At 42.8% G+C, this 18,146-nt stretch overlaps 1 protein-coding gene across 1 annotated transcript in view; it reads right to left on the bottom strand.

Annotated features, from left to right (window-relative positions):
* LOC104461169 (myosin-3-like) overlaps positions 1 to 18,146 on the bottom strand; it is a gene marked incomplete at its 3' end in the record, with an annotated part of 22,629 nt that overhangs the window by 910 nt on the left and 3,573 nt on the right. Inside the window, exons 4-34 of the mRNA XM_010072651.1 lie at positions 18,091 to 18,118; positions 17,904 to 18,009; positions 17,316 to 17,408; positions 16,927 to 16,990; positions 16,747 to 16,845; positions 15,274 to 15,377; positions 15,055 to 15,193; positions 14,380 to 14,498; positions 14,031 to 14,180; positions 13,409 to 13,579; positions 12,431 to 12,757; positions 12,203 to 12,256; positions 11,104 to 11,191; positions 10,895 to 11,012; positions 8,902 to 9,025; positions 8,674 to 8,810; positions 8,342 to 8,597; positions 7,920 to 8,162; positions 7,364 to 7,540; positions 7,138 to 7,283; positions 6,960 to 7,050; positions 6,200 to 6,589; positions 5,975 to 6,101; positions 4,509 to 4,627; positions 3,803 to 3,999; positions 3,471 to 3,654; positions 3,069 to 3,234; positions 2,300 to 2,424; positions 1,792 to 2,100; positions 1,503 to 1,706; positions 1,243 to 1,368 (exon numbers count right to left, since the gene is read on the bottom strand). Coding sequence (XP_010070953.1) covers positions 1,243 to 1,368; positions 1,503 to 1,706; positions 1,792 to 2,100; positions 2,300 to 2,424; positions 3,069 to 3,234; positions 3,471 to 3,654; positions 3,803 to 3,999; positions 4,509 to 4,627; positions 5,975 to 6,101; positions 6,200 to 6,589; positions 6,960 to 7,050; positions 7,138 to 7,283; positions 7,364 to 7,540; positions 7,920 to 8,162; positions 8,342 to 8,597; positions 8,674 to 8,810; positions 8,902 to 9,025; positions 10,895 to 11,012; positions 11,104 to 11,191; positions 12,203 to 12,256; positions 12,431 to 12,757; positions 13,409 to 13,579; positions 14,031 to 14,180; positions 14,380 to 14,498; positions 15,055 to 15,193; positions 15,274 to 15,377; positions 16,747 to 16,845; positions 16,927 to 16,990; positions 17,316 to 17,408; positions 17,904 to 18,009; positions 18,091 to 18,118 — 4,781 coding nt within the window. The remainder of the gene's footprint in view (positions 1 to 1,242; positions 1,369 to 1,502; positions 1,707 to 1,791; positions 2,101 to 2,299; positions 2,425 to 3,068; positions 3,235 to 3,470; positions 3,655 to 3,802; positions 4,000 to 4,508; positions 4,628 to 5,974; positions 6,102 to 6,199; positions 6,590 to 6,959; positions 7,051 to 7,137; positions 7,284 to 7,363; positions 7,541 to 7,919; positions 8,163 to 8,341; positions 8,598 to 8,673; positions 8,811 to 8,901; positions 9,026 to 10,894; positions 11,013 to 11,103; positions 11,192 to 12,202; positions 12,257 to 12,430; positions 12,758 to 13,408; positions 13,580 to 14,030; positions 14,181 to 14,379; positions 14,499 to 15,054; positions 15,194 to 15,273; positions 15,378 to 16,746; positions 16,846 to 16,926; positions 16,991 to 17,315; positions 17,409 to 17,903; positions 18,010 to 18,090; positions 18,119 to 18,146) is intronic.

The following is an 18,146-nucleotide window of genomic DNA, read 5'->3' as shown; positions in this document are numbered from 1 at the left end:
TGCTGACCGGTCCTTCTGCTGCACTTCCTGCTTCCTGTGACATGATAGTGGCAGAAACATGATAGTAGGAAAAAGGATGGGAAAAAATCTGCCTCACCGCACACGCAGAGCTTGAAATGACAGAAAGGCTAAATGATCTATCTCACTGTGTGGTCATTGCTGTGACCCTCATCGACACCCGGGGTCCATGGGGGAGAGCAGGAGCCACAGCAAAGCCTGGAAGCAGGGCACAGCACCGCTGAAAGGCTTCTCTGCATAACACACATGGAATGTGATGGAGTCTGCGTGCAGTGCCTCAGTGCGTGCCCTGTTATTGCCACAATAGCCTAGACAGAGAATAGTTTAAAAAAATCTATATTATTTAAGACAAAACTAGGATATATTTTGCTCTCAAACATTTGATTCCTACACAACCAAATTAAGCATTCTGGTGAAATGCTGAGTGACACTACCTACAGATAATGTAAAATTCTACAAATTGCTTTGACAGCAAAATACCTGAAAAAAGTCTAAATTGAAAAATGTGAGAACAAAATAATGGCATTAGAAATTTTATATATATGTGTGTGTGTGTATAATTCATTGTAATGCTCTATTTCTGTTTTATTCAAACAGAACACAAATGATCTAATTTTTTTTTTTCATTTTCATGATCAAGTGGAGAAATTTTCCTTCTATTTTAACTCCAAATAATGTATTTAAGTGTTAAGATTTTTGTCTTGCTCCTATGCGTCAAAAATCATTAGCAGATTGGGTCCCATGACACACCAGCCCTATTGTCTGGCTAAGCGACACTGGCCTTGCACTGGAGGATACAGCACAAATTTCGAATAGAAATTCACAATTCTCATTTGAAAAGTTCTTAAATAGGATTTTGAAAAGATAAGTATTAAAATACATTAAACACTTTACTGGTTTCAATACTTCAGGATTTTTGTGTGGTTTATACTTTCATGCAGCATTGGTGACAGTTATTTGTTTTAGACTGACTAAATGTGGGTTTAGCTCATTATGATGACATGGGTTTAGTTCGTTATGATGACAACAGCTCCAATAACTCATCTGTCAGCAGGACAAGCTCCCTGTTGCTCTAATCCTTCTCTGACACATAGTCTCTTCAACCAGGCCCATAGACTGGTTCTTTGTTCAGCTTGTGACAGGAGTATTTAAATTAACTCCCAGCAGCAATTCCATTGGGAAGCCCTAAAAACTGGAAGAGAAAAAACACAGTAACATCCTCACATCTGTGTTTGCCTTCTTTGCTCTTTCTTCAGCATTTTTTGCTTCATTAGTAATATCTTCCAACTCAGTTCGGATTTGTGCCATATCAGTCTCAAGCTTCTTCTTTGTATTAAAAAGGCTGGTGTTCTATGAAAGAGAAAAAGAGAGGCTTTGAACATCTGTCTTTGGTCTCTTGCACATAGAGACTGTGACTTACTACTTGTTCTTATTCTGTGAATCTCTGGACCCAAAAATGTGTGTTTCTTAGCGAAGCAAACTACCTGGGTATGAAGGAGCTGCACACGTTCAGTGGCATCCAGAAGCTCCTGCTCAGCCACTTTCCTCGACCGCTCCGTCTGCTCCAGGGCTGCCCGTAGCTCCTCAACTTCAGCCTGCAGCAGGTTAGCTCTGCGCTCCACCATGGCCACCTGCTCCTTCAGGTCCTCCTGTGTCCTGACAGCATCATCCAAGTGCAGCTGTGTGTCCTAAATATGAAGAGATAATTTTATCTTAATTAATTTATTGGATACTGTGCTTAAAAATAAATCAACCAGAAAGGTAATCCAAGACCTTGAGAACTCCCTGGATGCTGTGCAGGCGTTTCTGTGCCTCAACAGCCATGTGGTTGGCATGGTTCAGCTGGATCTCCATTTCATTCAGATCTCCCTCCATCTTCTTCTTCAGCCTTAAGGATTCACTTCTGCTCCCGATCTCAGCATCCAAAACACCCTGCATTGTCTCCACAATCCTTTGATGGTTCTTTTTGAACTGGCTGATCTCCTCATCTTTCTCAGCAATCTTTCTGTTGATTTCTGATTTAATCTGTGTCAGTTCTTGGTTGACACCAAAGATTTTGACTTCTTCATGCTCAAGAGCTGCCTTTAAAAGAAAAAGGGGGGAAACAAACACAGAAGTAACGTTTCAGAGAACATAACCCTTGTGATATTGCTCAGTGACTTCACGCAAACTCCTGAAGTTTGCGACAATCAGCCTTGCACACAGCCACTGCTCAGGAGAGAGAACAGAAAGCTGTTCAGACTACTCTCTACTTTTTCCAGTAATATTTAAGCTAACTCACCTCTGCCTCTTCCAGAGCTAACCGCAGCTCAGATTTTCCTACTTCAGCTCGCTTTTTGGCTTTCTCAAGGTCTCTGATCATTTTGCCATTTTCAGTAATTTGTTCAGTCAGATCAGCTATTTCCTCTGTGAGATAAGAACGACATCAGCCTGCGGGAGCCAGAGAAGCTGAACTCTGTGTTTTGTGACTGTTTGACACCTCTTTCATACACTTGCATATATGCACATGTATATGCATACGTACATGCCTACACAGTTGTATTGTGCATGTACATGTATGTACAGATAAAACAGATACAGACAACTCATACAGGATGATATAAACACAGGGGCATCAGCATGGTGTCATAGCCCTCCCTACAGAGGGCCTGGGAGATACCTGTGTACGTGTTTGTGTCTGCATAGGCCATCAGGGTAACACTACAAGTCTTGTCATTATATGTTCACAGTGCATCTGTAAAACTCAATTTCACAAGCTGTACGGCCTCTTGAGGGTACCACCTTTATCCGAGAGTGGCACCTAAATGACCTTACATCCCTGCAGCAGATAATGGAGAGCCAGGACATTCAATTTATTAGCTTAGTCACTTTACAAACTTGCTCAACAACTTTTGGTGAGACGTTTATAGTCTCCATTAAAATAGAGAGAATAGTGACAACAGAGTCCTGTAACTTAGTGTACCTTGTGAAGACATGAGCATGCTTGTAGAACATTCCTTGTTGTGGGAGAACTACGAACAGATAATGGGAAACCAGAGCCAAACACTTACGCTTGAGACCTTTGTTTTCCCGTTTGATTGTTTCAAGCTGATCTAAGGTTTCCTCATAGGCATTTTTCACTTTGAAAAGCTCTGTGTTCAGCGAGCATGATTCTTTAGAGAGGGCTTCCCGCTTCAGCTGGCTCTCCTCATATTTTCCCTTCCATTCTGCCATGACCTGAAAGACATCACGTATCATTCCCTGCTAGTACTGAAAATGTTATTTTATTTGTGGCTATTTTCTGTACTAGATAAATACTACAGTCTCTGAAAACAGAACAAATCCTATTACCATGCTCTAGAGGAGCTTCTAACTGTTAGACTGAACTTGATTTCAGTATTGACTTAACTATGGAGTATTAGTTTGGCCTTCTAGGAAGGATAGACTTAAAAGATACTGGGCTCACTTATCACCTTATCAAAGTTCTGCTGTTTCTTGTCAAGACCAGCTGTCAATGTGTTTGCTCTCTCTATGTCCACTGTCAGATCCTCCACCTCCCCCTGCAACTTCAACTTCATCTTCTCCAAGGAAGCACACTTTGAATTCACAGTCTGCACCTGCTGCCCTGCTTCCTGGAGATGCTGAGAGAGCTTTTTCCTTGAGGAATATAAACAAAACAAGTATAAGATTCAAAAAATCAGTGTATTGTGTGTATATGCTGTACATAGGTCAGGTTACTAAAAGTAGGTCTATGTTCTGCCCAATGTCCATAACATCTGGACAGTTCATCTCATCTATCATGTACTTGGCCTCCTCCAGCTCCTCCGTGCGCTGAATAGCATCCGTCTCATATTTGGTTCTCCACTGGGCCACTTCGCTGTTGGCCTTGGACAGGGCACGCTGCAGCTCCCCCTTGGCTTCCTGCTCCTCCTCGTATTGTTCCCGGAGCAAGTCACAGTCGTGGCGAGCAGACTGCAAGGCGTGGGCCAGGGCGTTCTTGGCCTATAAATTACCCATAATATAATGTATTTATCTTAGCTGTGATCAGCAGGTGACCCCATCACCTTGCACACTAAAAATATGGTCACTGCAGCTTGGGAAGAAGACGAAGGGCCAGAGGTTTGTAAGTTTTCAGGCAGCTGTCTTCAGCTGCAACCAACTTTTCTCAGCTCTACCACTAGGAAAGACCAAGAGTGATGCTTTCACCTAGGCATATGCTGTAGCTTTTCTTCCCTGGGGCTACAGAAGCAAAAGAAAATTATATAAACCATGGTTTTAAAGTTAAAAAACATGCAAAAAAATTAACCAAAAAGTGAAACTGCTTTTAACATCACAGAGACCTCCTTAGCAAAGCACTTAAACACAGTGCTCACTGTTCACATCCTGTCCAGTAGTAATTTTACTGTGTTGGACTGTAGGCAATACTTACAAACTTCCAAAAGTGCTTTTTAAATGAACTCACACCCTGACACATTTTGAAGCCTTAGCATGTGCCCAGTAGTTCGCACTACCTTCAGCTCTTCCTCTAGCTGCCTTTTAAGTTCTTCTACTTGCTGCGCAACTGCTTGCTTGCCTCTGGACAGCTCCAATGTTATGATTTCTTTCTCTTCAAGCTGACGGCTTAGTTCACCTGTGAGAAGACAAGACAAGTTTGCAGTACTCTCCAGATTAAGCATCCTGAAAACATTCATATATCAAGAATAATCAAGTGTAACTGCACAACATTGTTTATCTTATCAATCATTAGTTACCTTTACATATATTCTTTTACCATTCTTATTTTACCACTCTCTGCATATTTTTTTTACCTTGTCATCTTTACTCTTTAACTAATGCAGGGTTCAGTAATGAAATTAGGAGACAGATGTGTCTCCTCTAACACTTATCTATTCTGTCTCCTACTATGTTGCTTCTATTCTGCTTTAATCATTAGTTTTACTGTTCATTCGGACTTCTACATACCCATGATTAACCCACAATTCTTTCAGCTTTAACTACTTAAGTGCATAGCACTTAGCTTCCCTGTGGTTTCAAACCTTCCTTCCTCTTTCCTTCCTTGTTTGTTATCCCTTCTACATTTCCTCTATACTGACATCCTTTTTCAAAGGAACATGAGGGAAATTGGCAATCCTGTCTCTAGGTCTAGATGTTTCTCTTCAAGTGGTATCACTCTTTCTAGCCTATTCTGTGTTTTCTTCCCATTCCATTTTACCAAATCTGCTCCTGAACACTCATACTCCCCACTCCTTTGCACAGGTTTATTCAATTTCCTCTGCTTTCCTACCCCTGTTATCAACGATTACTTGACCTCTCCTTTTTCTATTCATATGCTCTGGAAACTTCCTCTTCTCTGCTGTTCACCTGCTGGGTTACTGTAAGCCTCTGCTCCTGTTTGTCCATATAGGGAATTCTCCCCTTTTTTCCCTTTTCTTCCTTTTCTCCTAAACCCACTTCATAACATTTAGTAATATTCTGTACTATCTCCACAATTGATTCCAGGTAGGTTTCCCTACTTTTTTCCACCCAGGCATTCACAATATGTAGCGTACGTTCCAAGAAGTCTGCGTAGGAGCAGGAACAAGCTTCACGAGGGCAGGGCACACACACAGATACTGTGCACTCAGTGAACTTGCACACTCTTTGAGGAGCAAGTGCAGTTCTAGTTGGCTGCTCATATCATTTGAGACTGTCCCAAATTCCCAGTCCCTCTGCATGGAATCAGTGAGCTATGTCACATCATTCTGGGAATTCTTTACCTAAGCAAATAATGCTTACAAATGGCATATGACCTTTGTAGTGTCACTCATGAACTCATTCCCTCCGATTTATTTCTAATGTCTGTGCCTGTTCCAGTTAGTCTGGAAGTAGAATACGCACCTTGGGAACAATTAGGTCTCACTCATGATACACGTTAGAGGGTCTCTCTGCTACCAAAGGGGAAAAAAAAACCCTCAGCAGATCTTTGTGCCTTTCTTACCGGACTCTGCCTCGAGCTGGGCTTTTTGTATCACCATCTCATTCATATTTCTCTGGTTTTCCTCAAGTTTGGCTTTTATATCACTCATGTGGTCTTCCAGGGTGCGGTACTTCTTTTCCAGATTAACCTGAGAGTAAGAAATCTGTGTATGCATGTTTGTATTGCGCTAGATTCCCACCAGACAGAAATATTGCTAATTCGAGTATTTCACTTATAAAGAAGCACCTTGGACTTAGTAATGGTCTCTGTACTCCTGGCCAAGTCATCAATCTCCATCTTCAGCTCACTCTTCTCCTTCTCCAGCTTCTGCTTCACTCGTTTCAGGTTGTCGATCTGCTCCCCAAGCTCAGCTGTGCTGTCCGCGTGTTTCTTCCGCAGGGCGGCAGCCGTGGCTTCATGCTGCAGCGTGGCCTCTTCGAGGTCACGACGCATCTTCTGAAATTCTGCCTCACGCTTCTTGTTAAGTTCGGTTTGAGTGGTGGTGACTCCTCCAGCCTCTTCAGTTCTTTCACAGATTTCCTCAAGTTCCTTAGCCAGCTCATCACAATGCTTCTCTGCTTTTGTCCTCATTTCTTTCTCACCCATGGCCTCCTCTTCAAGCTCGGCAACATGGGCCTACACAGTGAGGAAACAGCACATCAGGAATGGATAAGGGAGGAGAAAATTCAATGCTTAGGTTAATGCATAGTTGTCACAGTAGAATCCCAAGCCCATTGTTTTGAGTCCATAAGCAAAGTCCCTTTGAATGTTATTGTTTTGCCACTGTAGGTGAAGGCTTACCAACAGGAAAAGACCTATAGATCAACTCATTAGCTTTAGATCACAGCCTTCAGTGGTGTGGAGAAAACTATCACAATGTACTGAGGCAATTACTGCGACTGGGTCAAAGATTTTGTCAGTTACCAGCTGTGGACAAGCATTATTCATGCTACTACTCTTTAAACAAGCAAACAGTAATCATGAAGTAGATACATAAGTCTCTTGCCTGCAATTCTCTGATCTTCTTCTGGAACTGAACACTTGAATTCTGCTGTTCCTCAATTTTATTTTGCATCTGGTTAAATTTAAAGTCTTTCCTGTGAAGGAAATGTTCTTTTAATAAAAAGAAAATATGTCCAGTTAAAAACAAATAGTAAATTTGTCACTATTTTTTTTTCACATACTTCCTTAATTTTTCATCTAAATGTTGTTTATCATTCTCCAGATCCACTATGGTTTCCTGGGCAAGTTTCAAGTCTCCCTCAAGCTTTCTCTTTACTTGTTCAAGATCCATACAAACTTTTCTTTCCTGTTCTAAAGATCCTTCAACCTGTAACATAAACATATGTAAAGATGACTGATGGAACAACTGAAGAATCTGCGCCTTCTCCTTGTGTTGAACATGCTCACATGGTTCACTTGTTGCTCCAGCTTGACCCTGGCTTTGGTGAGGGTATTAACTTTGTCCTCCTCAATTTGCAGGTCATCTAGTGCCTGCTGGTGGGCTTCTTGAAGGGCCTTCTTCTCTTTGACTAACTTCACAGTAGTCTCATCCAAACCTGTCATTTCTTCCGTTAGATTTTTAACCTATTGTAAGGCAAAATACTTGAAGGTCACTATGATTTTGGCTCTTAGATAGGCTACTGATCACACACAGGCAATAAACACATTCCTAGACTACCAAAGAGAGTTAGTTAGTTGCATTATATCATCAAACTATACAATCTCCCTGCTTATATATCAACCCTCCTGAAGTCACAAAAGCAATTCTGAACTTTCATTTTAATGCTTTTTTCTATGCTTATGGTTTGGTTTTCCTGCACAACAGAGGTGACCAAATTTATCACCAGGGCCATAGATTTCCTTACACAACATCATGTTATTGTTCAAGTTGACTGCATCTTTACATCCTATATACAGTCACAGCAACTATTATTCAACATGCAAACAGCAGAAATAAAAGTACCTTGTTTTCTGTGGCATGCTTTTCCTTTTCAGCCTTGGCCAATGCCAACTCAAGGCCATCAATATCCTTCTTCAGCTCAGAGCATTCATCCTCCAGCTTCCTCTTTCTGGCTGCCAGATCAGCATTTATCTCCTCCTCATCCTGCAATTTTTCCATTACCTCCTTTATTCTTGCTTCCAGTTGTAATTTTGCTTTGATCAGCTGGTCACACCTTTCTTCAGCATCAGCCAAATTTTCATTTTCCTTTTAATAGAAAACAGAAATGTGTTTCATTGTCACACACTGGAACTGACACTTGCAGAAATCACCTGCTCATATGCAGTTGGAACATCAAATAACATAATTTCCATGCAGCCCTTTCCTGAACACTCAGACAAAACTGATGTGATCTAAGGAGCCAAAAAAGGTTTTAAATTACGTACAGTCTGAAATTGCAGCTGCAGGTCCTTTTTCTGTTGCACCAGAGTCACCATTTTATCTTCCAGTTCTTTCTTCTTGGTTTCTGATTTAGCCAGTTCCTCTTTCATTCTCTCAAACTCTTCCTTCATTGTGGTCATTTCTTTCTCAATTTCCACACTTTTTAAGAGGGGTTTTATCTTGAAATACAACTTCATCCAGGGCCAGTGCTTGACATTCATGAATGCACGGATGTTGTACTGGATGCAGAAGATGGAATCCCTGAAATCAAAGTGATCCATCAGTACTGTGAAAAAAGCACATCTTTGAGAAACCAGACCTCACAGGAGACACACACCTTCGGTCCAACATTCTTTTCAATTCAAGTCTCCTGAGGTATCCCCTGCATAAAGCCTGTGTCCGAGTGATCAGCTGTCCTAAGCAATCATCTCGCATCTCTTCCAGGACACCTAGTAAACCTGCCTTGAAGAACACCTGCAATCAAAGAACAGAGATCAGTCACTGCTAGGTTTATCTTTTAATGCAATGAAGGATTTCTCATTGTGTGGAAAAATTAAATGCTTACCTTCGTGCGTCCAAATTTGTACTGTGTATGATCTATCTCAATGGAAGACAGTAACTTTTCACACGCCTTCTTGCTATCAATAAACTGTCCTCTTGGAATGACACCAGCATTCAGAATGAGGTATCTGAAAAAAAAATAAAGGAAAAAAGCTTAACAGTTGGTATCATTTTAGTGCACAGGATGCTACAAGAACAGCTGTCACTTTGAAGTTACAGAGGAAGGCCGAGACTGACTCACACCTCCAGCCTTAAATAGAAAACCACTAAGAAGCAGGTCAGTCCAGTAGGTTCCCAGCATGTGTTACAGCCCTCACTGAGAAAGAGGGCATGGCTGGTTTGTTCTCTGGACCTGAGAGACTCTGCTCACCTGTGTCACAATCTTTTACACTGATCTAGGGGGCCAGCTCACTGGGTTAGCTGTAAATTCAAAAAATTAATGGACTGTAAGAATAGGGGAACTGCTGCAATCACCCAATCTGACCTCCTGTATAACACAGGCACACAGTCCTCCCAGTGTTATGATTAATCTAGTAGATATTTCTTCAAAAAAAAGAAATTTCAATCTTATTTAAGCCTTCAAACCTCGAGAGTGTCCCGGGTATCCACCCTCACTGTTGGAAAGGTATACTTCACTGCTACCATAACAACATCCTTTTCAGGTCCCACCCTTGGACTCTTGCTTTGAGTCTGTCTTTTAGATTACAGATTCCTGCATATTCAGAATTTTTTACACCTGTAGGTTCACTACACCCCAAACAAATCATCCATTAACATACAGTTTCATGAATTAAATTGTTTGATTTAAATCTCTCACTGCACTTGAGTTCACATTTACCCTGTAGTTCTTTTCTGAACCATATCCAGCTTCTCGCATTCCTCCTGAAGTATGTAAACCAGAATTAGACAGAGTATCTAGCCATGGACTTCCTAATCCTACACTACGAGATTATCCCACCCCCTATTCTTTTCAGTGTGCCTCTGTTTACCCATACACAAATCTGCCCACCCACATCACTGCCTTGGGAAGTCTTCTTCAGTTAGTGCTCAAAATGCCATTTCTATCCTTCTCAATGTCCCTGCTCTCCAGGATACCATGTTCAGGGCTGTAAGTGTGGTGTACTGTCTTTTTTCTTAGACATCTGACCCTACATTTGCCTTTATTCAAATACAACAAACAGATGACCCCAGCTGGGTTGCCCTAAATTTAGCAACCCTTTATAAATGTCTTATTTGCATGGCAGTTCCTAAGTTAAAATTGTTTTGTTGCCGTTTTTTTTTAATCTATAAATTAATGTAGTTAAGGTGCTGTAGAAACATTAGCCCTGTACAAAATGTACACATTGAACTGATTTAGATGTCCTACTGAAGCCTGATGTGTTTATGTAGCTAGATTTGCCAGTTGACCTTGTAATTTAATCAAAAAAGTGGTATCAGGTTTAACACAATTTCCTTTCAGTAAAGCAATTCTAGTTAAAATTATTTAAATAACATTCTTCAAACTTCTGCTAGATAGTGGTTAAATGTAGGATGTGGTATAGACCACTCCCCATATTTTTGCTGAAACATGTTTGGGTCAAATTTGAAAATTCAAGCAAAGAATACCCAAACATTCAGACGAACATGAATGAAGTGACAAGAGGTTTTGGCATACAGTATTCAGAAAGGCATTTGGGTGGGCACTGCCCACACAGACCCTGCTATTAGATATGTCGTCATACTTTCCATAGTTGTGAAATATTACAATAGTTTTTTCCTAAGAACTGTTATCACAGAAGCATAGAACGGCTTGGGTTGGAAAGGACCTTAAAGCCCATCCAGTCCCACCCCCTGCCATGGGCAGGGACACCTCCCACTAGCCCAGGTTGCCCAAAGCCTCATCCAGCCTGGCCTTGAACCCCGCCAGGGATGGGGAGGTGTTATCATTGACTTCTTTATCAAGATTCTTCTCTCAAATGAATTGGGCTCAATGCAAACACAAGAACATTATTACAGACCTCTGTTTAAAATCCCCATATAGTATCTTGTTTGGAAATCCCTTCCTGCAGATTCGAATGCCTTCCAGAACACCGTTACATCTCAGCTGGTGCAGAACAAGCTTGTGATCCATCAGGCCTATGACAGAGCAACAGGAGGATATACTGACTTTTCCAGCATTGGTCAATTGGACTTTCTGCCAATTTCTGATCTATGTTTTATGAATTACCTGGAGTCCTTGTTTCATTGGGAATGATACAACGCACAAAATGAGGATGAGTTGTTCGCAAGTTGGACATCAGCTTATTTAGATTTTCCTGTTAAAAAAAAAAAGATCACTTGCAATCTCTATATTACTTCAAGACATAATGCAAATATTCTCAATATGATTTGACTCTGACGAAAAATAAAAATTCAGAAGTTTTTATTTTCGTTTCTAGTGAATATTCTACAATCCTGTATAGGCATCAGCCAAGCTATATAATAGATACTAGCCATTGATAAACTTTCCTCTTGTCTTAAAATGAAAATATGTCCTTAGTGGTTAGAAGCTAATCATAAGAGCTGTTAAACAGGATGAGGATGGGAAGGAATGAATGATATTCCAGGATACCAATTGTGGTCTTTCTTGATCAAACGAGCTGTTGATCACATTAATGAATGGGTTGATTTGTTGTTTTTATTATTTACATATATTAGTTATGTATATTCAAAAGAGAATTGAGACACAAAATCAATGTTTGCCTATGACATCAGAAGTCACCTGCTCTGCAGGATAGCTGTTGTTAGCATTGCATTTCTTTAACCATCTCCTGCAACAATTAAATAGTCTGAGTACAGCCCACGTCACAGCCAGGCGGGTGCTGCACTCCTCAGCCTGGCAGGAAGGCCTGAGCCTGTTCCTGGCCCCATGATACAGATGTGTCACAGCAGCATCAAGCAGCTGCAACACGTAATTTGTGTTGCCAACTCTGACTGCAAGGCACTGGTTGCCCTATACTTAGAGAAACACATCCTGCAAGAAACCAATCACAGCCGAATAAGGGAAGGATGCTGTTAGCACCAAAGGTCAAAGCCAAGACAGCCTTTGGGTTGCCTTGAAACTGTGCAACCTGATAAAAGCACATTGCTTCCCTTCTCCACCATTATCCCACTGGACCTCAGCAGCAATGCGGAATTCAAATTAACCATTACCAGATCCCTAAGGCAACCTTCCAGAATATTGTACGGCAACACAGAAAGTGGGAATGGTGAACTAGTGCAGACAGGCCTGACGAGACTGCCTGCTCAGCATTTCCTGCAGCTGGCCCGTGCTGTGCCACACCTACCCGAAAGAGGACAGAGACAGCTTGGAAGGAAGAGCCCTTTTTCTTGGTTCCTTTCTTCTTAATACAATCACCTTCACCTGGAAAATGAGATGCCAGTCCAAATGAGGTACTGCTGTAGATCCCTTTGACAGCTTTATAATTGTGCATGTAATACATAGAGCACAAATACTGACTCAACGCTAATTCAAGTCAGGTGATAGCTACAGCTGGAAACACCAGACAGGAGACATAATCCTTAATCTTACCTTCATCTATGGAAGCAAAAGTGGCATAAAGATTGCATAAAATTTTCATAGATGATTTCTGGTACAGCCCCACAACAGTTTCATTCAGGGGGTCTTTGTTCTTCTCCAGCCAGCCAGAGATGTTGTAGTCCACCGTGCCAGCATAGTGCACCAGGGAGAAGTGGGCCTCAGCCTTGCCTTTGGCAGGTTTGGGCTTCTGGAAGTTGTTGGACTTGCCCAGATGCTGGTCATAGAGCTTGTTCTTGAAAGAGGTGTCAGTTGCCTTGGGGAACATGCACTCCTCTTCCAGGATGGAGAAGATGCCCATGGGCTGAATAGAGAGATGTTTTCAAATAAGATGAATTCAAGTTACAATAATAGGGAGTGAAAGAAATCCTAAAATTAAAGTACTGGAGACATTTTGTAGACAATTAGCTTGGGAGGAACGGGTAAGAAAGTTTTTTGTAAACAGCTGGCAAGATATTCAAAAGCACCAGATTTTCATAAACAGGGTTTTGAACTACCTAGGCATTGTCAAGAAAACAAAGAAAGCCAAGCGAAAACTGTGCAGTAACTTCCTGGAATACAGTAGTGACTCTTCCTTAGCCAGAAAGAGAAAAAAGCAAGCAAACATCAGGCTTTCTAACATCCAAATTTAACTGAGAGGAAAACCTGAGGAGGAACCAATATGCAAAGACAGAAGATAACTGTGGTAAATATGACAATGAAATGACAAATTTATAATGCTGTGGGAGAAAGAAAGACAGAAGAGAGAAACAAAAGCAATGTGTTTTCAGAAGGCAGAATACATTTCCAGCCAGTGGACAATTCATCACAACGGTTATGTTTAAAGGAAGGGAGGAGGTGAAGAGACCTGGAAGCTCCACAGAGAGGGTGTACTGAAGGCACTCAGTGCAAACATTCTAGAGAACTCCTTACAGATCCGATTTGTGTGATTGCACAAGATGCGTAAGAAACTCACCTTTTCTATAAGCTCAATGCAGGCAGCCAGGTCCATCCCAAAGTCAATGAATGTCCATTCAATTCCTTCCTTCTTGTACTCCTCCTGCTCCAGCACGAACATGTGGTGGTTGAAGAACTGTTGCAGTTTCTCATTGGTGAAGTTGATGCACAGCTGCTCCAGGCTGTTAAACTAATATTTCAGTAAATATGTTAATATTGTTAAACTGACTCCAATCAATTTATTTCTGAGATATGTCAAGGCAAGGTCAGCCAGACTATCCCCAAGGGGTTTTGATAATAGCATAAGGGATATATCATGGGTGGTCCAGGCTTATAGGGAAGTTGTGCTGGGCAGCACATGGTTGATGTAGCCTGCATTGGCAATGTTTGTGGTGACCCTAAATTGTCACTAAATACAGACTCTGTGGGGAGGGAGACAGCAGCTTTGTGGCTATGCTTCTGACATTTCTCTTACAAAGTGGGTGGTGGATCTACAAAGGCAAAAGCAGCTTCAGAGAGATTTGCCCTGTTCTTGAGGGCTGCATTGGGGTGAGGAGGAAGAAAGGTCAGAAAAGACAAACAAAACGAAAAAAAGCATTTAAAGACAGCCAGAAGTCTGAGAGTGCTATGTAAAACCAAACCTCAAAGATCTCAAAGCCAGCAATGTCTAAGACTCCAATAAAGTGCTGTCTGGGCAGCTTTGTATCCAGCTGTTGGTTGATGTACATCACCATCCACAAGAAGAGCTTCTCATAGACTGACTTGGAAATGGCACTCACTGCCTGGTGCACCTGCAGGGAGATTGTTCACAGGGCTGCGTCAGGCACAGGGCGTCACCAGAGGAAAATGCCCCTCTGCCTTGCACAGCTACTATCACAGCCCACAACAGGCACTAATAGCCCTTCATGGTCCTGACCATCCTCAGCTGTGACCTGCACCCACTCCTGTCCCTTCGGGAGAGAATGCTCCCCGCTGCTCCCTGACACTCACCTGGTCCACTGTTTGGCCCTTCAGGACATATTCATTTCCCACTTTCACCCGGGGATAGCACAAAGCTTTCAGCAAGTCTGCTGAGTTCAGGCCCATCAGGTAGGCTGCTTTGTCAGCCTCTGTAAAACAAACAAACAAAAAAAAAAAAACCTGAAAGACCTTCTTCTTAGCTGGGACAGACAGAATGGTTTGGAGCCAGCCAGTGCTTACTCTAAAACCTGGCAAACTGGTTAGTTCTACCCTATCCTCAAAGCTTAACCAACCTTCTCATTTAGTTTTCCAAACAGCCTTGTGGGGCTGGTCTTCATGACTGAGAGGCTACAGCAGCCCCAACAGGTGTGGTAAAACCAGTGAGTGCACTGATGATAGGACAACACAGTGGTTTCCCCTTCAAGCCACTTCGCCACAATGTCACCCAAGCAGAACAGGGCTGGATCTGTTACCAGAAACTGGCAAACACCACAGTAACGTTTCCCAGGCACAAGTTCCCTCAGGAGACCCATCAGGAATAAAGTGGATGCACTAAGTGACTCTATAGGAGGTGATAAATTGAAGGTTGAACCACCTTTTCATCAAGGAACAACTGCTTCTTTCCTGGAAGACTTCTTGCATTTTCAGTGAAAAATCATATGAAAACAGTCGGAAACACGTCTCTCCAATCCATGAAGGTATTACCTTCTGTGCCATCTGGCTCTGCCTGCTCCTCACATGGTTTCTGCTTGAACTTCATGTTCCCGTAGTGCAGGATTGCCCCTGTCAGTTTGTAAATCCCCATTTTCTCATCGGGGCTGAAGCCCAGAATGTCAATGGCTGCCTGCACACCGGACAGATCAGCTGATTACGATGGTGGTGACAGTAAAAGCGATACTGTCTCTCCTTGCTAAAGGTACTCACATCTGTGGCAACAAGCTCCTCCTGGTCATCAATGCTGGCCACAGAAATCTCTCCTTGGCTGATGAAGGGGTAGTCGTATGGGTTGGGTGTGACGAGGAGCATCTCTGAAAAGCAAACAAAGGAGTGAGAGCCAGATCTCAGCAGTGAAAATGACCAAGGGCTCAGCAAGGTTTCACAGGCTCTTGTTTCCTTTCGCATCCCCAAACTCTCTGTTTTCTATTAAGAGACAAGACAGAGTAAAGCCATTCATCTGCCTTCCACTGGCCAAGCAGAAGGTTCCCGGGCAGGTTCTCAGTCCTACCAGTTTAACATGTTGTGAACTGGGAGCTGAACATTCAGCATGGGCAGACAAGGAACAAGGGCCATCCAAAGAAACAGCTTTTAAGAAAGATACTTTTAGGTAAGACTCATACGTGCTTTTTCTCAAACATGACACACACTAATCCATCCTGAACGCCTCTTGCACTCACTGGGCTTGTGTGCTGGCGCACGTAGGTTATACAAACACGTGTGTTTATCTCCACCTAACTGAGGCTAAATTTCACAACTCATTTTCAGTCCTCAATCCTACGGCAGAGTAAGAGAAGTGAAGGTGTGCAGATGTGCAGTGGGGCTGTGCAGTGTGCAGGAGAGGAAGCCCTCCCTACACTGAAGGTAAGTCCCTCTGTGTCCTTGCACAGACGTGCAGTCCCCTGGCACACAGCTGTCCTCTGGGAAGGGAGGTGAGGTGGTAAATGTCAGGAGGGCACAGAGCGGGAACATGGGGGTAGGGGCTCCAGCCTGGGAAATATTCTGTGGACAATTGAGAGGGATGGGCAGAGTGGAGTGAGGATGAGTCCAGGGGTTGAGTGTGTGGCAAAAGGGTTTGGGATAGATGCCGGGCATGGGTAGGGTATGCCTGGCAGTGGGGAGGGGGAAAAGGCTGATGGGGCTATACTGGAAACAGGGAAGAACTTTTGCCCATATGATGAAGACTTCAGATAGATGGTTTGTAGATCAGGATATCTAGCCATCCTGCACCCAGGGAATTTCTCACCTTTCTGCTGAAGACTATTCACAGATTCTGGCCCATGTATGTTGGACTTTGCACACCAGCAAGAACAGCAAGGTGTACAGAAGAGTAAATCAGCCACTCCTGCACCTCACCTGCACATAGCTTGTATTAGAACTTCCCCAGGGAAGATAAATTGGAGGTGGAGTAAAACCCCAAGTGCAACACCATTATACAGAGATAGAAGTGCTGTGTACAGCTTTGGCAACCCAGTCATCATTGATGCTCAAATGCAGATGACATAAATAAGCACATGATCAAAGCTTCAGTGCTGTACACAGCCCAAGGCACCTGACAAACGGGGAAGCTGGGTGCTTGTGACACATGGCACCGGACCCTCCGTCACTGAGCTGGCATATTTAGGGAAAAGTTTCCCATACTGATTTTACTGTAAAATGTCACCAGGTGATGGCTGTCCTTACCAAGCAGTTCAGGCTTCTTATTGGAGAGGATCTGGTAGAAGATGTGGTAGCTTCTCTCAGCTTTCAGCTGGAAAGTGACTCTTGACTTTTCCAGCAAGTCTGTAATATGTATGCACAGATAAATTTTTCAAGTTCTTCTTTACTTTATAGTAAAGCAGTAAGCCCCCCTCATTTACTCACAGGTCTCAATGTCACCAGAGGCCAGTTTTCCAGAGGTACTGAAATGAATCCGAATGAATTTACCCTGGCAAGCAGACAGAAGGTAGTGGTCAGTGCAGCATTCTCAGGGTAACACACCAGAGTGTTTTTGCTCTCTTGAATCTCAGTGACAGCTTCTCCAAATCAGTCTGAATTATGTTAGATATTCAAAGGTAGATAAAGGGTACAGTTTGTTGCAGCCTACACAGCTATGAGCATGAGACAGCTGTAAACACACTAGCATCTGACAACCAACCAAAAAATTCAACAGCAAGAACATTTCTCCCAGTCTAGTGGCTCCCAGTTGCAAGTAACAAGCAGGCAAACAGGATTAGAAATGCAGGAGGGCAGAGAGAAACACAACGACTCACAAAGCGCGAGGAGTTGTCGTTTCTCACAGTTTTGGCATTCCCGAAGGCCTCCAGCAGCGGGTTAGTGCTGACGATTTGATCCTTGAGCATACCCTGTGAGAATATTTGAATAATTACGGAAAAACACCATGGGCTATGTGGTAGGAAAAAGTGACTACACTGCAGCTTGCCTGATTACATGTGCAACTATGTGCCCTTTGTTTCAGCTGGGTGTAAATGGTAAACAATTTTTCTCTTATTCAGAATTTCTCCCACAGTCAGAGCTCTCTTCTCTCTGCCACAAGGACAGACTGGCCTGTGTGTGAAGAAACTGGAGCTTCTGATTCTTCCTCGATACCAACCTCCCAGACTCACCTTCAGTCCAGATAAAGCCACACCTCTGCAGTGACAGCGACAGCTCTGGTGGCCTGTATCTGTTGTGGTCCTAACTGCATATCAGCCTCTGGTCTTACTGCCTTTTGACAGTGTGGCTGAAGCTAATAAAAGCCATTTCATATTTTGAGGTAAATGTTTGTCACCAGTGCCGTCCACAGCCACAAGCTGATAACATCCCGAACTGCCCCTCTGCCAAGCCCTTCTTCCTCACACCTTCATCCAGGACTCCTTCTTGGCTAGGTCCCCACTGGCTGCAATTGTTGCAAAGTACTGGATGACACGCTTTGTGTTCACTGTCTTCCCTGCACCGGATTCTCCGCTGTTGAAAGAAAGCACAGAGCAAAGAATTATCTGCCCACTTTCTGTTGGAGACAAAGTTCAAAGCGATAGATATACTTACGTGATCAGGATAGACTGATTTTCACCATCTGTCAAAAGGGAAAAACAACTGCAGTC

Source organism: Pterocles gutturalis, unplaced genomic scaffold (assembly GCF_000699245.1).
Source record: "Pterocles gutturalis isolate BGI_N339 unplaced genomic scaffold, ASM69924v1 scaffold22277, whole genome shotgun sequence".
Taxonomy (NCBI): Eukaryota; Metazoa; Chordata; class Aves; order Pterocliformes; family Pteroclidae; genus Pterocles; species Pterocles gutturalis.
The sequence above is the reverse complement of the archived record's forward strand: the minus strand, read 5'-3'. Positions and strand labels throughout refer to the sequence as shown.